The following is a 17,276-nucleotide window of genomic DNA, read 5'->3' as shown; positions in this document are numbered from 1 at the left end:
AGGTTTAAACATCATTTCACATCTGCAGCGAGAAAAGGACGGCGAGGACATGTGAGGTCTGCAGTCATTACCTCTTACTCTTACTGTAAGGGTTTAGCTTATTCGGAGGAATGGAAAGCAATACGGTGGCTTACCATTGTGGTGGTCCTAATCCGTTGGAGGAGCAGAAGCTTCTGATCTGACCGGTCCGCGAAGTCCCTTTTATACCTGATGGTTGGTCACAGGGAGAACCTACAAACCGGCCCAAATGATATGCGAGGGTAAAAAAAACACCCTGTTTTAAATTAATGATTACTTGCCGCGTATACCTCAAGCAGGTACTCTTGCACAACGCCTTTGAGGTTTTAGCAGATCCATATTCCCTGGCGTTCCTCCTCACTTTTCCGGAGTGTTAGCGTCAGACAAGCGCCTTTTCTTCTTGCTTTCTCTTCCGCACAGCTTTTAGCGTTTTCCGTGCCAGAACGAGTATTACGCGGGCACGTGTGCGAGCGGTGCGCACTTACAAATTCAGTCCAGGCTTTTACGCGGAACCTCACGAAGAGCAATGAAGACAAAGTGTGGGTCTGTTCGCGAGATAACCGTAACCGGATGCGTCTAGCTCTCGTCTGGTAATGCACACGATTCTTTCTTTTGTTTTTACAACTCTACAGTGACGAGCCTTGTCACTGACACATTAGTATTTCAATCGCCGCCTTCACATATTTACAGAAGCTGAAGAGGGTATGAGAAGCGAAAGGATTAAGATAGCTTTTTTTCCTTTTACCAATACGCAGAACGAGCCGCAGGGAAAAGAAAGATATCATTATTGGTTTCATGTCACGTTGGGCTCCATGCTTTGGAAATGAAGCGAGTATTTTTTTTGTTTTTGCATGAAACGTAGTTAGTCGAGATGGGTGATTCGGAAGTCTTTCTTGCGGATGAGAAGTAGTGAAGAGGCGGTTATTTTAAAATTTGCAGTTAATATAGGGTAGGGAAAAGCAGAGCAGTATTTTGGAAGACCAAAATTGTTACTGATTAAAAACCTTTAAACGCTGTGATACCTTCTTTTCGGATAAAAAATGTATAACCTAAGTGTTGCATGCTCCTTGTTGATGGAGCAACAAAAGGTGCATCATGGAGTTAGAGAATGGCGGTAAAACATTTACTTTAGGAAGGGTGACTCTGGACGGACCGGTCCTCGTGAACCGGTGCTCAGTCCAGGGCTTCGACAGCTTCTGCTATATTGTGGTCCCGTGCGATCAGCCAGTGCTGATTGCTCTGGAGTGAGCAATCGTTCAGGACAGAGCAGCTACCCTTGAGGAGGTAGTGGGGTAGTGGGGCTACGGTTGGCGTTTGGACACTCTCACGTGGAGTGGCGTAGAGCGGTTGGGAAGCTGCAGCATGAGGGCCACTGCGAGAGTTGTTGTGTGATAAAGATGAGGGACTGTTCTTTAAGAAGCGTGGCGACTGAGAAGGAATCATTGGCCTGAGGTGTCAAATTTCTACGTATTACAAAATTTATGAAAATGCAGTTTTTTGATGTTGCCTGGACGCGAACCCACGCAGAGTGGTTTTATGCCGGACGTCGTTTTCCTGAACAATTAGAGTCAGCGCCCAGAGTGAATTCACCGACAGGTACTGTACAGACACATAAAAAGGTATTAAGGCGAAAGCCTTTAATGTCTCATCGTTGTAAGCAGCAGTTGTCGACAAAAATGTCACGCTTTTCAGTTGGTCGAAACGGTCGTGACGTCACAGTGCGCCAATTTCAAACGGGGCCAATTGTACTTTGGCTAGTAACCATGCAACACCAATTGAAGGGATCATATAGTGATGCTCCAAGTAAGTGGGACTGAGCTTAGTTAATTGCTTAATTGCCCAATTAGCCTAATCAACTTTTCTAGTCAGGCCATATAAATTAATAAAAACGAGTAAGAAATTGGTCGAGCTCGGGAATCGAACCCCGGTCTTCGGAGTGCGAGACGAGCATGCTATCCACTCCGCCATGCCAGCTCGATGGTTTGGAATGAACAAAGGCGCGTCTAGAGAATACGGTGTCTTCGCTCACCGCCATCCTCCTCCCTTCCCTTCCGGCGAGGTTTAGCTGTCCACCGAGATATGAGAGAGAAATACATTTCCTTTCCTCAAAAACCAATTTACCGACGAGGGAGGCGTAGATCCGAATGGGCGATGGCGTTGTATGGACTCCCTCGCAGCGTTGCAAGACGCTCTCGCGTTCCACTCTTAGAGGCAAAGCTTAACATCATAGCCACACATCAGTGACCGCACTTTAGGTCAAAAAAGTGCACCCCCACCCCCTGAATTTTGACGGGTGTTCACCGAGATATGTGAGACAGTTACTGCGTAATTTTCTTTCCTCAAATACAATTTTCATTTTCTTCATTACGGGCCATCTTTGTCTTTCTTCTTTCACTCCCACTTCCTCCCTTCCTCTACGGTGCGGTTCAGGTGTCCACCGAGATGACGGAGAATTACTGCGCCATTTCCTTTCCTCAAAAACCGTTGCGTTCAAACGGCAAGGCATCGCGGCGAACGGGTGGTGGCGTTCCGGGGACTCCCTGGCAGCGCTACAACACGCTGTCGCGTTCAACTCCTAAAGGCGAAGCTTAAGCGTCATTAATTAGCAGTTAATCAGTATTCAGACATTAATCAGTAATTAACCATTAATTAGTTATTTGTCATCACTTAGTAATTAGTACTCAATTACATGCGACGCCACCAGCGCCACAGAAGCAGTGAAAGTGGTGCGTAAAACGCTTTCGCCTCTACGCACTTTAGACAAAGTGCCCCCAGAATTTTTAAAACCAGACTCCGACAGCATAGATTTTCACGAGAAATATTGTGAGCAACACTTTTCGTCACTATGAACAGACTGGAGCCAAACTAGAGGGGCATATAATGGCTGATGTAGCGACGTGCGCTAGACGGCCGCGCGGGTTTGAAGTTACACGTTAGGACAGTTCAATTCATTTGGCAGCCGGAACGCGCAGAAGGGAACGTCTTGAAAAATTCAGCTCAACATGGAGACAAGTGCAAAGAAAGAAGACACATGCGAGCGCTTCTTCTATTGTATTCGTCCCTTTGTCGCGCTCGTTTTTCCAAGATGCATCCTCTCCAACTTGCCCAGCTCAACTTAACCAATAGATATTTTCAAAGCGATGTGAATTTTTCAGCGGCTAGCAACACCCTTGTAACTGCAGTCGGGCGCTCAGTATAAATGTCTAAGGGGAAAGCCTCGAAATGTAGTTGCTCAGCTTGCAGGCAAACAAGAATGGTCAGTTTTATTTTTTTCGCCTCCATAGACATTAGCACACCGCAAAAGCCACGGTGATAAATGAGAAACAGTAGGTTTAAGTATTATTGGTGAGTTTAGCTCAAACCACCTCTATGTGCCTGTCTTCTGATTTCTACATTTCTTTTTCTTTTTATATATGTATATCCTTCTGTTGTGTTTCAGCTTTATCCCTGCAAATGATCATGCTTTAGCGCTTTTTATCTCCGAACAATCACCAACTGACATTGGCAGTCCATTACTCGGGACCCCTGAAGATGCTATCGAAGCTGCGAAATAGTGAGACTGTAATTGGCATGGGGCTGCTATGAAACGAAAAAATTGAAGTAATGTATCGATATGATGCACGCCACTTTAGAATGTACATGCTACCTGAACATGGTAATCATGTGCTGGGGATGATGCCAAATCTTTCGCGAAGAGATTCTTGCGTGATCAAAAATGTCACAGAAAATATGTGACGTCGCGATGAGACTGTTGCAAGAACCAAAAACACAAGTAATATTGTTTTGCTACTCGAAGTGTTCGGTGAACTGCAAGCAGTTCTTCCAACCTGAAGTTCACGACACCCCATTTTCCGACGTAAACTGCTTATTCCACTTTGTTCTTCATACGCCAAAATACTATTAATCAAGCTCTGTGTCATGTCTGTAAAGTAGATATCTGTTAAATGATATGTTTTTTTTTGTTTCAGTCGTTCTTCAAACGCCAAAATACAATTAATCAAGCGCTGTGTCCAGTCTGTAAAGTTGATATCGGTTAAATTATATGTTTTCTCGTTTCAGTTGCTTACAGCCGACCGGTCTTGCAACCCTCATTACTTACGTCAGAAGGGCCTAACTGCCTGCTGGGCGGAGTTGCCGGCGTGCTGTGGACTGTGGACGCTTCATAATTTGGATTAGCTCATTGATACTAACTCATTGTACTTCTTTCTGGATACCGTAAGCGTAGTATAGGAGCGCGCGAGAGAGAAAGAAAAGTTTATAAAGAGAAAAGGCGGGTAGGTCGGCGTGCTCATTGCGTTCTTCTTGGGGGTCTTAGAAGAGGCAAATTTCTACGGGAGCACGCGGTGGCATTAAAGGTTACTTTTAAAAGTACAGTATTCATTCGTTATGAGAGTGGTCGTTTGTTAGCAGCCAATTGCTTTATATCATGTAACACGCGGCGTGTCGTGTGCGTGCCTCCGCCATTGTGCTCATAAAGAGCGGGACAATGTTGTTCCATATCTCACTGGCAAATTGTTTTCTGCTGCACTTATGGTTCGATAATAAAAACATGATATTAGCAAAAGGCGCCAAAGCCCACTTGTACGGCACGAACGGAGCGCGGAAATTTAGGAACGCTGCGACGGAAGAACAGGACTCGAAAAACTATTTGAAATTCAGGACAAAAGTATAACAGTGAACATACACTTTATGCAACGAAAGTAAATGCGCGAAAGAAAAAGCCACCTTCGGATTGGAAGTTTGCTTCACCCCCTTGTACGGAAAGCCATTTCATCGGAGCTGGACGGTCGAGGAAGACTGCGACAGCCAGACGACGCTGGGAAAAGAGGCCTTCATCTTCCTTGTAGTGGCACCAGCGCGGCAGGGCGAGTAAAGGAGCTTATTACTCGTCTCTGGGGAGAGAACACGACAACCTTCTCGGAGCCTGGTGACGTTCCTAGGAAGGCTGCCCCAAGTAGGCCTTCGTCATTGCCCGAGTGCAGGTGGGCTGCTTCACCTGGCGGTTCCTATCCGCCCTACCAGAACTGCAGCGTAATGGTGGCCTCATCACCATCGTTACTGCGAGAGGGCACCGCTGCCGCATCCCCTTGTGAGCGGCCTCCTTAAAAAGCATCACGTGCTTAGAGTCAATTGGACTCTTCTGATGTAACTGCAGTCCTGATCTGGTGGTTTAGGATGGCTCAAGCTTTGAAAAGAGAACCGATGTATGTCCTTAGCCGTTGCTCTCGAGGCTCTATTGCCTCCCTCTTCTCTCTCCTCTTATTTAGACTTCAAGCTGATCATCATGTAAGTATTTTGTGTAAATTTTTCTCGATCCTTCATCGCAACCACGTCTTCGACCTCATCGTGCCTTCTCAGTCCAGACCACGGTACTAGAGCTTTCAGGACTATTTGCCCTGCGAGAACTAAGCCGTGCATATTTTGCTGCTTCTGGGGGGAACTGAATATCTTCATGCTAATTTTTCACTTTACCAACAAAAATACGCGTTTTTGTTTTCGCTTTTCCGAGTGACTTTTCCTCAGCACCATTTCAATCGCGTCGATAAAAGGATAGAAGTCGCGGCCTCTGAATTCACGGCTCACCGAGCGAATGATGCGGCGACGTGTATGTGCATGTTACGTCAGACGAGCATTTGAATATGGCGGTCTCTGTAGGTGAAGGGAGCTCTGTGGTTAGACTACCAATCGCTTTTTACGGAATATTGAACGCGCCCAGGTCACTTACAATTTGGAAGTAGAATAACACGCTCGTTTACTATCCAGTGGAACACAATTCTGCACTATGTTGAAAACCATGTCATCGACCCTTTAAGCTCCTGGTTGTCGCTTTGGTAGCCAGTGATAGTAGTTCAACACGCGTTAGGAATTTTCCTTCTTTAAAACCACCCTTTTCTAGTAGCGATTCCTGTAGACAAAGTAAGCTTTCGTTGTTATGGTTTGAAATACAACTAAGAATTAAAAAAAAACTGATTTTTGAGTCCTACATAGGGCAGCCTAAGACGCACTATTGATGGCTCCCATTACGCAGAATTTTGGCGAAGAAATGTTATCTGGGATTGCTGGGAGATTGTTTCGATCATTCCATGATGCTTGCTTATCTGATATCATCTGTGCCAAACCTGATTTTATAGAGGGCCGGAAGCCTCGTCGAGAAAAGCCACCTTAGGTACTAACCCGAGCATTTCAAAGCGCGATGATGTGAGCTGCACTTACACCAGCAAAGATGTACTGCATTAAAAGAAGATCCGCTTATCAACGCGGTTATGACAGGTAATTTCCTCAGAACAATAAAGATTTGCAGCCAAGAAATAAAGCAGTGTTTGATAGTCTAGGTAACTCTGTGGAAGTGAAAGAAAACCTAGTTAGGGAAGACAGAGGGTAGAGTGGACTGATGATGAGAGAAAGTTTTCTTGCTTCAGGTTTGTTGGTCGTAATATATGAGTAAATTAAACTGTCTAATGAAAACGGTATTTCTGTTGTCAATTGATGACGGTCGCGAGGACTTCTTTCCGGCTACCATCATATATGTCGGATGTTTTCGTCCATTATGCACATCACTATTCGCCCGAAAGTTGCGTCCACTTCAATGAGCAATACTGCCGTGGAAACTCCGCTCTAATATATCCGCCTGAGCAATTGAGAATAGGACACCAGTGGATGAAGTTTTGACATAGAGGGATACAGAACAGAAGCCGACTAGTCTGTTGCTCCAGATATTGTCCGCAAGGACAACAGAGCGGCTTTTTCAGCGTGGGTAATGCAGACTGGATTACTTATAGAAGGCTCAATATCAAGAAGGTGTTGTTTTCTTCTTTTGAAATAATAATACAATGCATTTTGCAAACCTGACTGCTTTTTTTTTTATTCCGAAACTACTTTTTAAGCAGGTAATCCTATTATTTGTGATTTAAAAACAGTGAGCTTGCTGAATAGCGGCATGAAACAGCAGGCTGTTCGTAATAAAAACCAAATGAATGGCAAGAATTTGTGACAGTAATCGTGAAGGTATATTAGGCAGATACGCAGATCAAGCGTGCATATTTATTTGCAAAAAGTGTCAACGTCAGAGCTTCATACAAAGCAGCAAATGACCCAATTTAGAGTCAACAGAGGAATACATTGAACGTTTTCGAAATGTCCTAAAAAGCAGTGTGAGATTCGCGAAGGGAACGAAATTTCACCTCCCCCCCCCCCCTTCCCCCACTGCCGTTCTCACTCACAGGGGTTCCTTCTGCGCGAATAGGGTCGTAGCATGTTGGCGGCTGGCATGAAACCACTGACAGGTATGACATATAACTGCAAGGTGATGGCAATCGCAGTTAAATCAGGTGCATGTTTTTTGGACTGTAGTAGAGTGTTTCCATAAGCAGCTGTTCATGTAAGCTAACTCTTTCGCTCGCTTCAGGCAATTAATAAAATTTCGATACTTGTAATATTTGTTCGAGCAGTTACTGCACCGCACACAATGAATATCAGAATTTGATATGCGGTTTTGCTGAAACAAAAAAAAAATTATTCGTTTGTTGGCATGCTTCTCTCGAGGGAAACGATTTTATCATCGCTTCTAAATGACTAAGTACAAACTCTTGGTTTTCCTTTGTAGGAACGGCAGCAGTGAGTGTATAAACAAATATATCACTATAATGAGAGACTTAGCTATCAGTTGAGAGGATAACGTGATCTCTACCGGTAACACATAACACAGGAGCCATAACTACTTCAGAAATTTAGTTGTATGTTTCCGCCAGCAGAGGGGAGTCGCTTAGTGGGAAGAAGCTTTGTTATTTGGACGGTGCTGCCCCGCTTGAATGGAATGTGAAACATCGTCCAGCACGAAGAACGCCTAAATCATCCACAAGGCTGAAAAAGCAGGGCTGGTATAAACACATCAGGTTTGGGAAAATATCCATGCTAAAGCAGAAATGACTCAAGGCCTGTGGGGAACACTGCGGCATTGCTTGAAAGGTTGATCTTATTTTCGTTATGCATTCTTGTGCGAGTGGCCCGAACGTAGGAGCAAGGAAATTAATGAATGCGTTTCTCTCTGGGCTTTTGTTACCTGGCTTTGCATTTTGCCGGCAATACTTGTTCTTTAAGCCAGGGCATCTCCTTGAATTTGAAAGTTTTCCGATGTTGTGCATCTGCTAGTTCTGTTGCACACCGTGCTAGACCACGGCCCACACCATTGATGAGAATGAAAATCTGCTTTGAACACACATGCTTACGTTTATTGCGCTAAAATAGGCCTTATCACAAGAGTTTTGAGGAGAGGAGTCCGTGAGTGATGAACTACCCTTTCGTTGTCAGAAAATGCACTCGTGCATTTTTTTTCTTAAAATCCTTTATTTGAAGGCAATGGCCATTGCAAAATATTTTAGGTGTGCTGGCCTCAAGAATTCTCAGATGATGTAATACCATACCTGTTGTTTTCCTTGAATCCAAAGTAGTGACTTTGAACCTATTCTAATGCATACATCGCAAGCTAAAATTATGTGAAGGCATTTCAAGATTCCTACGCGAAGCGCTAGCAAAGGTTACAGATCATTTCTGTTGAATTTGAAAGGGGTTGTGTCACAAGGACAGAATTCAGGTAAATTTTTTTCCTTCCAGTTGTCGGTACGAAAACCGCCTTTTTGCAATACCGATTCAACTTTTGCGTCAACAGTATAGCTCCTGCTGTCCGGTCTTTTATCTCGCCTTCTAAGCATGTCAGTGCCTCGATGCTAATATTCTCCATTAGTTATTCGAACTGAAACGGATGTGGCTCGCGGCTTTCACATTTTCGCAACTGGAATAGTTTTCGCGCACGCAATACAGTGGCATGCGTTGACTCGCCAGCTTTCTTAGTCTTCTTTCTAATGCAGCCGTCTCGCAAACAGTGTATGCTGAAAAGAAATAAACCAAGGGCACATGAGTGTCGTAATGAAACGCGGCCGGGACAGGGAAGACGCACGTTAGGAATTTTGTGCCAGAACACCAGCAAGGGCACTTCCACTTTCGCAACAGGAACAGAATGCTAATGCCTAGCGAAGAATACAAGAAAGTCAGCACACTCGCTAGTATGAAGCGCGCCATATAGTCAGCTGTGCAAGTGGATTTCGACGATGGCGAGGATCTTGTTGGCGTTCACTTCGGAACCACCAGATATTTAATGAGCACTGAGCCCAATCTGGAATTTCTTTACGTGTTCAGGCTTGACTGTACCTCACATCATGGCGAGCCCGAAGCTACCAGGACGTAGCCTAGTGCAGTGCACTCGCCACCAAAGGTAGAAATTGCGCTACTCTGTTCCGGTCCATAAGTGTAACCAGGCACAAGCGCGCTTCGCATTTACCATCTCCTTGTCTGAGATTTATCGAAGAAACGTGTCCATGTTTTTTGTCTGCCAATGGAGGCTGGTGAATGATGCAGTATTCTATCTACAGATTATATGACGCATTATGCCGGTGCGCTGAGGAGATGACCAAAAAGCAAGCGTTCAAATAAAAGGCATAAAATGTGTCTAAGATGCGAAGGGTCCTAATTTAGACGATTTTTGGAGAGAACAGCTACAGAGAGAATTCCAATTTATAATTGTCATTTTTATACAAAGAAGATGACCACTGTCTCCTTGACAAGAAAAGCCTTCAAAATTCGTCTTCCGAACACAATAATGCGATTTTCATTTGTATCTAACTTATCTCTTCCGACGCGATTTTCTCGCCCTCAGATATCTGGCGAATGCAAAAATAACGATTCTTGAACCCCTGTCAGCCACCCTGAACTCTGCGGATGCAGCCTAGAAATATCTAGCCTAAAAAATACTTCACGCTGTGTTAGCGAACGCACGCTTGCTCCCTTCTTGGGAATAGCAACTGCGAAAACTGCATTCCACCAACTTTTGCCGACACAGCTTGGTATTAAGCACCAAGCTGTACTCTTGAAACGCGAAGTTCGTTCTGCGAAATTGTGAAAAAAGAAACATTGCTCTGAATTGCATTTTTATTCGTTCCATAGAGGTCTATTTTCATTGACAGCATTATAGTTCCCTTGTAATCTTGCGTGTATTTTTTGCCGTAAGCTTCAAGGTTAAATTTGGTATTTTGCTTCCCAGTAAATAGCTTATTTAATCAACTCGCTTCTTCAGGTGTCCTATGCATTAATAATGAAAGGGTGTAAGCATGTAGAAACTATCGGTACACTAATTTTATATTCCATTGGTTCGATTGCTTATCAAACTAAGTCTAACTTTTTGCTTGCAGTCCATAAAATAGTGGCTACCTTATATGCGATTACATTGCTTTAGTAGCCTTGCAACGATCAACTGCAAAAGACTGGGCACGTACTGTCTCTGCTTGAATTCATGTGCACATGCGGAGACCTATCACCGAGCGCAACATGATTTTCTTGTGTGAGGCCTATAAAAAGTGAGGCCTTTGAGATCCGACTTATCAGTTCACATTGATTGTAATCAAGCAGAGCATCGCTTTCAATAAGAGCTTTGTTCTTTGTGTTTTTTGTTACGGCATCTATGTGAGGTGTCATTAAGCGGAGTAATTATCAAATAGGAAGGTAGACGTCTCTAATCGAGGTACGTCCGCATTATGTAATATCGTTCATTATTTATTGAAAGGGGCCCGCTGAGGAAAATCAGCGAAGAAATGCACGCAGGAAGAGACAGAGACATACGGATGATTTTAGGTTGCAAAGGAGAACGTCAATAAAAAAAAACAACTGCAGCGATAATAACTAGCTTCTATGTGATTTGAGTACGTGTTTCCGCCGAACTCATCTATAACTAGCCTCGTTTTTTCCATAGTCTTCATTGGTGGAGGAGCAGGGGGCCGTCCAGGACTTGCCGGACTTTTGAGAAGATGGCACTTCGCTCCATTGGCTCACCGGAGAGAGATCCACTTCAGTGCAGAGTTCAGTGTCTCGTCCCACCATCGAAAACCACGCACGTTTAGTCGGCAACCAGAAAATACTTAGGGGATTGAGTAAATAAATATCAAGGGGGCAGCACGAGAAACCTTTCGTACCCGACCGTATAGAACTTAGCAACGTTTTCGTTGCCGTTGAGACTGTGCGTCTTGGTTCTGAGAATCCAGAGGGCGACCTAATCCCCTTGAACCCTTTGTTGCCACGACCTCAAAGCACTTTTCAGATGCACCTTCTCCCAAATAGTTGAAAAAAACAGGGCTGCGGCTTTGATAAAATATTCGCGGAGAGACGCGTGAGTCGCAAGTCTGACGTGGAGACGGTGGCTGCTTAGCGGAAATGCTGCCTACACCCTCACTGCCGTTCGGTATTCGACGATCGTGCAATATGGCGTTTTAAAATTCAGCTTCTTCGGGAAAGAAGCCGTGGTCAGGTCCGTGTGGGTGTGCGTGTGTGCAGGATTTGGCACCAATATAAGAGGTGAAAATGGTGGAGCACCGAGATAGGTAGGTGCCCAGCACAATCAGCTCCCCTAGAGAACATCGCAGGATATCGGGGCGATTTCCGGGCACTATCCAGTCCCGAAAGGAACCAGGAGTGCACTAAACGGAGAGAGCTCCAAAGGACGAGGCACAAGCCTGAAGGATATTTGGAGGAGGTAGGTGCCTTCCAAAGCACCTAACATCGCGCGCATCCCCGGGCACCTACAAAATTCTACGGGCCACACTTGCGCGAATGCCAAGGGTGGGTATATGCTTGGGCTTGTTGGTTCATAACTGCAAGGTGAAAAACGTAGCGCAAAGAGACGAGGACACAGAAAGACGGACAACACACGGCAAGGGTGGGTTCCATATAAATGCTTTCGCCGTAAAGCAATATAATGTTAATTTTATCTTTCTGAGTGACGATTCTCAAAAGCTTCAAAACATATATGAAAGAAATAACTGGCTGCAGCGGAGATCTGCTTAATTAAAAGCCAATTAATAAAAACAAAAAGAAGCCAGGCACCAAATAAAATAAATTATTAAAGGAAAAAATGCCTTGCAAAAAAATAAAATAAAACAAGCAGAGTGTCCATCTCAGTGAGTCGTTGTGTGGGCATAGAAAGAAAAAAAAAATCAAACGAAGACAGACAAATCCAAACAGTCGGCATATTACGCGATAAGGCTGGGACATGGCAGACAAACACTGAACGAACCAATCTCTGCCATCTCTTTTGTGAAGATATTGTGGTGGTTCTCACGTAAAAAATGATGGCATAGTTCATTGTAGTGCTTTGGCGCCTTCCGCTGGCGGTCTTTCATATCATGAACTACATCGTCGTTAAGAGATGGCGAGATCAGCTGAAGTCTCTTTCTTAAATACCTGACGGCGTTTTTTGTATGTTATCATTGAACGAGAACTCAGCACAAACTGAAAAGCAGACCAGACTTAATTATGTGAACGGATACGACACGCCTTAAAATGCTGTCTATGAATAACCAGAGTAGGTTTCCGACAAAGAGGAACGAGCACAACATGACTTGGCCATTCTCCGAGGCTCTCAATACAATCGCGCTAGAAGCTCAAACATGCTAAGTGCGATACAAAAATCCTCTCTGGTCAATAAATAAAAACCCACCATATCAGTATCTCTAACCCCCGAATACATAAGAAATACGCAGCGTAAACAACTTGAACTGCACCTGCATGACATTCCAATTAATACCCATTACCGCAATCACAACGCTACAATCGACATGGGCTAGACACCTCGACATAAGAAATTTTGTGTATTTCAGTTGCGGCATTAAAAGGTCTGCTAAACTGTCATCAGGGCGACATCGACATCCGAGAGGAAGCACACACACGGCTCACATAGGGCGCGTGACTCCAAATAAATGGTTTATGAGCGTCCACTTTTCTGACAACTACAGAGCTCCACCACGTTTGTGATTTATTTAAAGTGATATGCAAAGCCATCGGCCATCATCACTAAATATCACTCAGAGCTTTCCAACCAAGGGAGGTGTTTAGCCGGCGCGTGTTAAACTGATATTTACCTTTGCAGTCACTATCAGAACCATTGCTAACTGTATATGCGGGTCATCATAGGAGAGCAAAAACATTTATCAGCCTCCTTGACTTTTTACATCTTTGCCATTATAGCTATGCAGCGGCACAGCTGTTATGACCCTAAAGAAAATCCAGAGATAAGTTCAGCAGACAAAGAGTTTATTTCTTGGCCATTACCAGTACAACTCGTAGAGACCTCGAAATCTTCTCCTCCACTGCAGTAGGCGTTGATCCTGGGGCGATGTCCACCAAGTAAAGAATTTCTGAAATGTGAAATGAATGTGCTTACCAGGTGGAAGACAAGAATGGCGTCAGTTACACAAGTCAGTAAGTACTTACACTTCTTCTTGCGGAGGAGGGTGGCGTAGCTGAGTGGGCTGCCGAGGCCGTAGCCATAGTTCAGGCCGTAGCCGAGGAGACCGTGGCCGTAACCGTAGTGGCCAGCACCATAGCCGAGAGACCCAACACCGTATCCGTAGTAGACTGGAGCGGAGTGGGCAAGACCATAGGAACCGTAGGTACCGTAGGTAGCGACGGCTGGGGCAGCGTGGACAGCAGCGACAGCTGGAGCAGCGTGGACGGTGGCCACAGCTGGGGCAGCGTGGACGGCGGTGACAGCTGGGGCAGCAGCGTAGGTGGCAACGGCTGGGGCAGCGTGGACGGCGGTGACAGCTGGGGCAGCAGCGTAGGTGGCAACGGCTGGAGCAGCGTGGACAGCAGTGACAGCTGGGGCAGCATAGCTGGTGGCGACCCTGGTGACAGCTGGGGCAGCAGCGTAGGTGGCAATAGCTGGAGCGGACTGCACAACCCTGGTGACAGCTGGGGCAGCAGCGTAGCTGACGGCTGGGGCAGCGGCGTAAGTGGCAACCCTGGTGACGGCTGGGGCGGCGGCGTAGGTGGCCACGGCTGGGGCAGCGGCGTAGGTGGCGACGGCTGGAGCGGCGTGAGCGACGGTGGCAACAGCTGGGGCAGCGTGAACGGCAGTCACGGCTGGAGCGGCGTGGTAGGTGGAGATAGTGCGGGAAACAGCTGGAGCGGCCACAGCATAGCTGGCAGGCCTGGCAAGTCCGTAACCGTAGCCAAGACCGTAGCCAGTCAGGCCGGAGTAGCCAATGCCGTGGGAGAGGCCGTAGTGGCTGATGCCGAGGCCGCCATAGCTGAGACCGGAGTAGCCGAGGTTACCGTAACCAAGGCCGTACCCGAGGTTGCTGGCGAGGGTGTAGGCACCGGTGCCAAGGTGGCCAATCTGGCCAGCGAAGGCGCTGGTGGCCAGGGCGAGGACGATGCAGGCACGAATCTGGGTGAGATATAAGTTAGCATTACAGCGCAAAATGCTCGCATTTCTCTTGCGAGATTTCTCATTTCGTACCACGGTAACAAGCTGATAAACATGCGGTTATCAAGACATTAATATTGCTTTATATGTGAGACTTTAGAGAACGGAAATGCATTAAAAAAATGGGCGTAGAATGAATCGCAATGAGACATCGGGAGTTGCTGTAATTAAACTGAGAAAAAAATGTGTAGGCGAGTACTTTGGCTAGGGGAGTAAAGGTTGCGTTTTAAAGAGGTTGGCTATTAACAGAGGAAACTTCATTTTTGTGCTCTTCATTTACTACGACAGGCAATATATCGAAAGTTTCTGGGGATCTTTGCTGACTGCAGTCAGTTCGCAGGGGCGCCATTCAGAAGTAATATTGTTTTAGACATTTGGTGCGGTGTATAAAAGTATATTTAAGAGTCAGCGGGGTAAGTTTTAGAATTTCACGACCATACATAGACGTGTATTACTGGCAGTTAAAACATGTAAATTCCTTTTGGGTTAGTGTGTTAAATGAACTTGCAAGGGCTGGTTTAGTTGGCCACGGCGTTCAATTTTCTCCGCAGCACGCAGCGGCAAGTGGGAGGAGATTTATGACGTCATTAACGGTACCGGTATAATTCCAATGCACAAAAGGTTGCTTTGAAAGATGAAAGCCAACGGAATCGATGGCAAATCCTGCCCTTCGTGGTTTGGCAGCATCCAGGGACGGAGGGTATGGTGACGGCAGTGGGAATTTCAAATCTAACCGTCTGTGGCGTCACACCGAGCTTCCCCACGAATCTCTAGAAGAAGCCTGAGATTTTCTCGTCGGTTACGTCATCGTTTGAAATGCTAGCACAAAAAAAGCCGTGTTTAACTATAGCTGATATAGATTTTATAGCTTGAACATAAAATAATTCCCGAAAAGTCGTGAAATTGGCTTTCGATAGTTCAACCGCCGCTCTTATTCTGCTGATTGATTCCCTGTTCTATTGACGGGATAAGGATATAGTTTTAAGAGGGGATGTTTAAACAGTACAAATTATTTGGTCCTCAAGCACACATTTACCAGTGTGGTAGATGAAGTCTAAATGTTCTTTAAATGTACATAGCATAACCCCAGTGCATTACCGCTCTCCGCGAGAATAGAAAAGAATTTAATGACTAACCATAGTGATGTTCCTAGTCCGTTGGAGGAGCAGAAGCTTCTGATCTGCGCAGTTGGAGAGGTTCCTTTTATACCTGATAGTTGACTGCAAGAACAAGCACGAACTGGTTGTAACCATAGGTGAGAGGGAGCCTCCGCCCATGTTTAAAATGACCGTTACCTGCTTCCTATGCTCAGAGCAGGGACGCTTGTGCAACACTTTCCAGGCTAGTGAGAATTCTTATTCTTTACCATACCACCTAACTTTACTATTTTTTTTCTTCATCGGGAGCTGAACGGCTTTTCAGATTCATTTATGTTCCACGTACCTTTCGCACTGCGCGTGCAAGTACGAGTATCGAACTGTCACGTATACGCTTGTGCGTAATTGCATATTCAGCCCGAGATTTCACGCGGGGAGCGTGTGCACCACAATGATGTACCCTAATCTGATACATCATGCTACGCCCTAGACTAGTTCTTCCTATCGCTCTTGAAACTCTAAAAAGGCGCCTCGTGCAACTAAAGTATTAGTATTTCACTCACCGTTTCCGCGTGTGCAATGAAAGTAAAGGACCAACCAGTAGAGAGATTATTTTATCTTTTTTTACCATTCCGCCACGTGTAGTGTACAAGAATGGCTACTTATCTTTTTGTTTCAGAGACTGAGTTAAAACGATGAATCAGCGATTATGTCGCTTCGATTTCATGTCTCACTCCACATATAATCTTTGACGTCACACCCAATGTTCGGCTGTTTGAAGCAGAAACCGAAACAGGACGCAAAATTTCTATTATGAATTATTCAACGGTTTAAGGCGAGTACCCCGTGGTGATTCATGCCTAGTAGTGTCTTACGCATGTTTGTAGAGAAGGAACCATGCCACAAAAAATAGGTGTCTATACTCCATTAATGAAGACGACGACGTATAATGCCATTAATCACGAGGGATAATCAGTTTAGGTGATATTATAGCACTGAAAATTGAATTACAAATACAGCGATAGCGCTGTGATATCGTGCAATGACCAGGGACGCTGATATTTTCGCACCTTGGAGGGTTCAAAACCTAGGAGGGGCAAAATCGCGGCCATATTTGTTTTATTTCTCCAGGTCTAGCTGGCTTCAGACGCTCAAACAGACAAGGGTGTGTGTTTTTTTTTTTAATTTGAGGCCTTAGCTATAACGCACGAAAATACAGGCTTTTGTGTCTTTGCTGTGTCACTGCTCCAAGTAGTCAGGTTATTAAACGAGCCTTGTTTTCGCCTTCACCCAAGCTCCTTCCCTGGCCCCCCATCTCGCATGAAAAGGTGCGCTATTTCATGCCCGCCTTTTCAAAGGTACCGGCAATACCACACCTACTATCCTGTGCTTACAGTTTATGCTTGTGCAGGTCAGTTACGAACACGATCATTGTTATCGAGATGACGATCGCGTCTTTATCTGTGTAGCGGAAAGGTGGCGGTTAGTAGCATGCTCGCTGTTATGGATGATATCAATGCTGCCTGACACTTCTGGGCGGAGATGTCACACTGACTAAGGGCAAATGCTAGAAAGCTTCCGAGCTTACACCGTTTCCGTACCTCAAATGAGCGGCCTCCAATACTTCCATAACTGAAAGAAGCATTGAAGGTAGCTGTCTAATTTTAGAAGCATTCTGAGAGCGAAGAGACTTCGCGCACATGGAGCGTCTGGCATCGCTATCATTGTAATAAAAAAATATATTTGCCTAATGAAAGAAAGTCAATCACATTTATAACTATGTATTGATTTTAGATGCGAATGCCTATTTACATTCGCTTGGTATTTTAGGCGCATTGTTCCAGTGTTATAGA

At 45.2% G+C, this 17,276-nt stretch overlaps 1 protein-coding gene across 1 annotated transcript; it reads right to left on the bottom strand.

The window, feature by feature from the left end:
• Positions 1-1,191: 1,191 nt before the first annotated feature.
• Positions 1,192-15,603, bottom strand: LOC149363388 (uncharacterized). The gene is made up of 3 exons (XM_089568510.1): positions 15,463-15,603; positions 13,330-14,287; positions 1,192-1,373 (listed from the first exon to the last, which is right to left on the bottom strand). Exons 1-3 carry the CDS (start codon positions 15,601-15,603, stop codon positions 1,192-1,194), a joined length of 1,281 nt encoding a protein of 426 aa, XP_089424636.1.
• Positions 15,604-17,276: the final 1,673 nt, after the last annotated feature.

The sequence above is a fragment of the Amblyomma mixtum genome, chromosome 2, assembly GCF_055824585.1.
Source record: "Amblyomma mixtum isolate Tamu chromosome 2, ASM5582458v1, whole genome shotgun sequence".
Lineage (NCBI taxonomy): Eukaryota > Metazoa > Arthropoda > Arachnida > Ixodida > Ixodidae > Amblyomma > Amblyomma mixtum.
This window is presented reverse-complemented; position numbering and strand designations above follow the sequence as displayed.

Bases quoted from the DNA above. Each gene is read 5' to 3' on its own strand.
- LOC149363388 (XM_089568510.1), bottom strand. From the start codon at position 15,603: ATGGGCGGAGGCTCCCTCTCACCTATGGTTACAACCAGTTCGTGCTTG. The intron at 14,288-15,462 runs GTTAGTCATTAA...TATCTCACCCAG, and splicing joins GGACTAGGAACATCACTATG to ATTCGTGCCTGCATCGTCCT. The intron at 1,374-13,329 runs GTAAGTACTTAC...CTCATGCTGCAG, and splicing joins CCTCCTCCGCAAGAAGAAGT to CTTCCCAACCGCTCTACGCC.